Genomic DNA, 6,000 nt, shown 5'->3' on the forward strand with positions numbered 1-6,000 from the left:
GTTATATATCTTGTATTACATAAATAATGCATATTCATTTTATTATACAATAATTCTCCTGTTACAGGTAATTACTACATAACTTTCACTAAACTGTACACATATAGGCAGTTTCCTGTTATCGGCAACATTGGTTACCTGCGATTTGGTCTTATGGGGGTTGCCTAGTGCTGAAAATCACCAAGCTGATTTCCATTTATCAGTACCAATAAAAGAGTATTGGCACTGATACATACCTAACAGAGGTCCCATTAACTGGTCATCACTGCAAAATTCCAGTTATCGGCACCGATAAGCACTGAAAAAATGACAAATTTTCTAAGACAATTTGTATTTTTCATAGCTACAAACCTGAGATCTTAACAATAGGATCATTTTTCTAGCGCTGAGCTGGATCCAGTTAAATTGTAGATGAAAAGCAAGGAATCTTGTGAGGTCTGGCAATACGTGCGTATATCGGGTGAAAACTGGTCAAGGACCACGCACCCACGTCACCGCATCCAGTCTTTCCCAACCCAGGATGTCTTTAAGAAGACAGAGAGGTGGCTAGAGGTGGACAGTACAATGTTAAGACCTCAGGTTTGTAGCTATGAAAAATACAAATTGTCTTAGAAAATCTGTCATTTGTTCATGCATGAACAAACCTTCAGTCTTAACAATAGGATAGACTTATACTTGGAGGGAGGTACAGACATCACAAACCTGAGATCTTAACAATAGGATCATTTTTCTAGCGCTGAGCTGGATCCAGTTAAATTGTAGATGAAAAGCAAGGAATCTTGTGAGGTCTGGCAATACGTGCGTATATCGGGTGAAAACTGGTCAAGGACCACGCACCCACGTCACCGCATCCAGTCTTTCCCAACCCAGGATGTCTTTAAGAAGACAGAGAGGTGGCTAGAGGTGGACAGTACAATGTTAAGACCTCAGGTTTGTAGCTATGAAAAATACAAATTGTCTTAGAAAATCTGTCATTTGTTCATGCATGAACAAACCTTCAGTCTTAACAATAGGATAGACTTATACTTGGAGGGAGGTACAGACATCATAAACCGGCTGGGGGCCTACCCACCAGTCCAGCTCCAGAAAAAATATCTACCAGAGAGGGACTGATGCCAGTGAGAAGCTAGATACAGTGATATCAAACAACTCGGCCACTGGGTTACCTACAATGATATATGTGACGAATCACAGCATAGGGAACTAAAGAGAAATTTTGACTGTTCAATAACAAACCAATGTGCCAGGGTTCGTTACTACTCCTTACTCCCCCTTGCTAAGGAGTGGAGTATATGCTACCAAATAGAGGGTTGGATATCTGTACACCAAGCAACCAAACTATCAGTATGACTACCTTACTCACCTGTATCAGACATCCAGCGAATGACATGTCTTATTCCTCCAATCCACATGTTAAGGAAGGAAGAAGGAAAGGTACAAGAGAAAGAAAGAGACCAGCCAACTCACTCATTCTCTCATTCACACAATCAATTTAGGATTAAGATACATCCGTGCCCTGTTAAGGGCAACGATGAGTTACACAATCTGTTGGGCAGCCACCACAAGACCTAGGAAAAATGTGTCCATAGATCTGTGGGCAACATCTTTAAGATAGCAAGAGGTGAATGTGGACTGGCATAACCAAGTACCAGCGCTCAGAACTCTATGAACAGCCAAATTCCTCTTGAAAGCCAGAGAGGGACCTATACCCCTGATGTCATGTGCTCTAGCCTGCCCAGACGTGGCGGCAGAATCATCAAAAGTCAAATATGCCTGTCTGATAGTTTCACGTATCCAAAAAGATATTGTATTCTTCGACACCTCTTTCTTCGTATGCCCTGTGCTAACAAAAGGCCTACAACAACCTGGCCTAAGATGTCATGTCCTTTTAAGATAGCAACACAGAGCCCAGACAGGACATAGCAAAAGCTCTTGAGAATCACTGCCCACAAAGTCATTCAGTGATGGAATGGAAAAGGAGGCAAACCTATCATTGTGCACCGAGGGATTCTGGGTCTTAGCCATGAATTCTGGGACAAATGTGAAGGACACTGACCCCAACCCCTGATGTGGGCTCACATCATAGCTTAGGCCATGTAGCTCCCCCACTCTCTTTGAAGACGCCAAAGCCAGGAGGAAAACCGTTTTGAGAGTCAAGTTACTGTCTGATGAATGACGTAAAGGCTCATAAGAGCTTTAGTGAAACTTCTCAAGACCAAGGAAACATCCAACGTTGGGGGTCTGAGCTCTCTAGGAGAACACGACTGCTCAAACCCCTTAACTAGCAAGGAGAGTTCCCAGGATGAGGAGAGGGATACCTCTAAAACGTAACACTAAACTCAGGGCTGCCCTGTAGCCTCTAATGGCGGAAACAGACAAACCTTTCTCATCCTTGAGGAAGGTTAAAAAGTCTGCTATGCGCTGAATAGAGGTTCTGAGTGGAGAAAAACCCCATTTACGACACCAATCCTTCTGCCTGGGATATACCTGGCTGAGAGCTCCACCGAATTGCTGACCACCCACTGGTGAACCTTGACTGTCAAGGCGTGAAGTTCATGTGAAAACAGGCCCCACTGCTTGTTCACATGAGCGACCACCGTGGTGTTGTCTGACATGAGAACGACAGAATGACCCTCTACTTTCTCCCAAAATTCCTTTAGACCCAGAAAGGCTGCCTTTAACTCTAAGACGTTGATATGCTGCTGTTTGTCCACCAAACTCCAAACGCCCAAAGTAATAAGGCCACCTAAATGAGCACCCTAACCTGCAAGGGAGGCATCTGAAAACAGAAGGAAGTCCAAGGGTAGAGAAACACCCTTCAAGAGATTCCGGTCGTCCAACCACCAACGAAGGCCTTCTCTCACTTCTAAACAGAGGAACCCTTATTAGGGGCGAGTCCCCCGCCGGAGACCAGAATTCCCTGTCTCCATTGCAGAGACCAAAGATGAAGATGCCCATGAGGGACCAGCTTCTCCTGGGAAGACAAAACTCCCAGAAGAATCTGCCACTGATGAGCTGACTGATGTGGTTGTGACAGGAAGTCGCGCGCCACCACTTGCAATTTCTCCAAACTCTGATCCGACGGGAACTCTTGTGACTGCCGTATCTATGACCATGCCCAGACAGAGAATCCTTTGACTGAGTACAAGGTTTGACTTCTCTTGCTTTACCATGATGCCCAGCAGCTTCTCTCTGGATCCTGCCAAGACCAACCAATTGTCAAGGTACCTCAGCAAACGGATCCCCTAAGCACAGGACTTTGAACTCAATGACCTTGTCTTTAAGAGTGAAGTGTAGGAACTTCCTGGACGACGGATGAATACGGATCTGGAAATATGCGTCCTTTAAATCTATCGACAGCATGAAGTTGCTTTCCCTCACAGCTGCCAACACCAATCGCGGAGTCTCCATCTTCAACTTGTCTTCCTGATGAAATGATTCAAGGTGGATAAGTCAATCACAGGTCTCCATCCCCTTAACGCCTTGGGCACCAAGAAGATGTGACTGTAAAACCCCGGAGATGGATACACCACTCCCTCTATTGCATCTTTGTCCAGCATCTTCTGCACTTCCTCCCGGAGAGCCAAGAACTTCGGAGAATCTGGGGGATACACCCGCCTGAGCAGAGGTTTGTCCGAGAGTGGGGGAGAGAAGTCGAATGATAGTATATACCCCACCCAAAGGACATCTACTACCCACTTCTTTGCCCCATAACTCTGCCATTTGGCCCACTGACCCGCCAGGCACCTCCCACCTATCAACGACCTCTCTTATTTCTGCCACTGGAGCCCCTTCTTGACCTGTAAGGGAGGGAGTGAAATGGACATTGGTCCTCTGACCTAGACTGGGACGGACGGGAAGGCCCTGACGAAACCGAACTCCTAGATGGCCTACCAGGCGACGATCTCCGTGATTGCTGCTGAGCAGGGGGAGGTGGAGGGGCAGGACATCAAGACTCTGACTTTGACACAGCCTGGTGCACTAACATGTCTTTCGTGTCAGCCCGGTGTCAGTTTATCGCACCCTCCAGCTCAGTCCGAGGAAACAGGAACTGAGATTCTAAAAGGTCTCCATTCCTTAGCGCCAACAAGGACTCTAGGGTCAACTGATCTTGCTATCCTGGACAAAGCCGCATCTCTTCTGATCAGAAGAAGATTAGCCCATAAATTGACGCCGAGGTGTGCGAGATATAAGAATGCCTTGCCCCCAGACTGCAACAAACTGGCAAGAGAAGAAGCACTCACAAACCCCTCTCGGGACCTGTCAGACGCAATCTTGGCTATGACCGTCAACCAGAAGTCTAACCATGACACAGTCTGTAACATGGAGGCTGCCATAGACTCCAAAGCTGAGGCATCCTGTGGAGATAAGGACAGCGCCACCGACATCACCTGCACCTAAGGCAACTCTGCTTCAGACGAATGAAGTCCGGGTTAAGATGATGAGACAACAAGTAGGCAGAGTTCGTAGCATAATACTTCCTATGCCTCATGAGTGGAGAGGGAAGCAACTTGGAAGAACCCCTTGACCATAGAGACCTGTCCCGATCTGACACAGAGACGTTCACCTTATGCAAGACCGAATGGACATGCCGCGATAAGGGAAGCTGAAACAATGACTTAGGAACTTGCATGGCCCACAGCAAGGCTTCCAAGCAAGAAGGAGTGAAAGACAACTGAGCCTGAGTACTACTCTCCAAATTGTTGAACCCACGAATGAGATCGACAACTTCGGCAAAGGAAGACAAAAACTCTTGCGCGTCTCCTTCCTCCTGCTCCGGCAACAGAGACCAATGACAAGAAGATGATTCAGGCTTATCCAATACGCCTTCCTCTTGCAGACCAACAGAGGACCCAGCAGCCAAACAGCCCAAAGCGCCAGCCAACCTGTCTGGGCTGGAGCCAAGCACCAACCCCTGTGACGAACCAACCACAACACTAGGAATATTACTACGCGCACTCCCAAAAGATGAATCAAGTACGTGGCAATGCAAGCGTCCGAGCAGGGCAGATGCACGTATGTGCGAAGGAGAAGCTTCTCAAACACTCGACAAAGAATGAGAATTCCACAGAGTCAAACCCCGGACAGCATCAAGGAGAGGGGGAGACGAACACTCTGGCTGCACTACTTCTGCGTTCACAACCTCCGATCTCTTAACAGGCGCCTTGAGATTCTTACAGCGACGAATAGGCCCTGGGGGCGAAGAAGCGGAAGAATCAGCAACATGCGCACGAACGTGCAAAGTTGCAACACACTCGCAACTCGAAGCAACCACTGCAGATTGCACAGGGGATGATACACTAACACTATCTGGAACACGGGCATGCTGCTCCTTTCTCGTACACAAAAAAAGGTCAAAGTCCTTAACCTTCCAATGCTTGATACGCCAACGCAGTGGAGATGGGGGAGAAGGAGAGGATGACAGCAGTGACTCCTCACACATTCTCTTGACAGGAGGGGGGGTGGAGGGGGACACAACACGCTTGCTCCCAGACTTCCCAGCCGACATGGCAGCAAACCTATCTTCCAAAACCGAGTCCAACCTCTTAAGAACCACCAGACATAAAAGCCTCAGACAGATCAGCAAGAGAGGGCGCAGACATCAAGGAAGGTAGATGGAGCGTACTGGATGGCAGCGATGACATCACAGGAGCAAATGATGTCACAGAAGAGCGAGGTAGCGCAGCAGAGGGAACTGGGAGTGACATCACTGGTGGAAGAGGTGTCAGCGCTGCTCCCCCTCGACCCAAGTGACGCCTCATATGCGGAACTAGTTTCTGAGCGAATGAATACACTAGCTTGGGATGCGCAGTTTATAACAGTCCAAAAGCGCAAATAATGAAAAAATCATTGCTTGTTTCCAGTATATATAATTAACAAAACTAAGTTTCTGGTTAGATTACGACGCAATTTCCAAGGTTACGACGGTTTTTATGCCTTTTAACTATACCTCATACACAGAACCTAGTTTCTTGAGCGGAGGGCACATAAATTAATTTA

The 6,000-nt window shown here is 47.3% G+C and overlaps 2 protein-coding genes across 2 annotated transcripts in view; one reads left to right on the forward strand and one right to left on the reverse strand.

Annotated features, from left to right (window-relative positions):
• The window catches only part of LOC135220061 (CWF19-like protein 1), a 42,100-nt gene extending 38,377 nt beyond the window's left edge, over positions 1–3,723 (reverse strand). Inside the window, exon 1 of the mRNA XM_064257389.1 lies at positions 3,700–3,723. Coding sequence (XP_064113459.1) covers positions 3,700–3,723 — 24 coding nt within the window. The remainder of the gene's footprint in view (positions 1–3,699) is intronic.
• Positions 1–6,000, forward strand: part of LOC135219787 (CWF19-like protein 1) — a gene marked incomplete at its 5' end in the record, with an annotated part of 332,999 nt that overhangs the window by 228,189 nt on the left and 98,810 nt on the right.

Source organism: Macrobrachium nipponense, chromosome 1, assembly GCF_015104395.2.
Source record: "Macrobrachium nipponense isolate FS-2020 chromosome 1, ASM1510439v2, whole genome shotgun sequence".
Lineage (NCBI taxonomy): Eukaryota > Metazoa > Arthropoda > Malacostraca > Decapoda > Palaemonidae > Macrobrachium > Macrobrachium nipponense.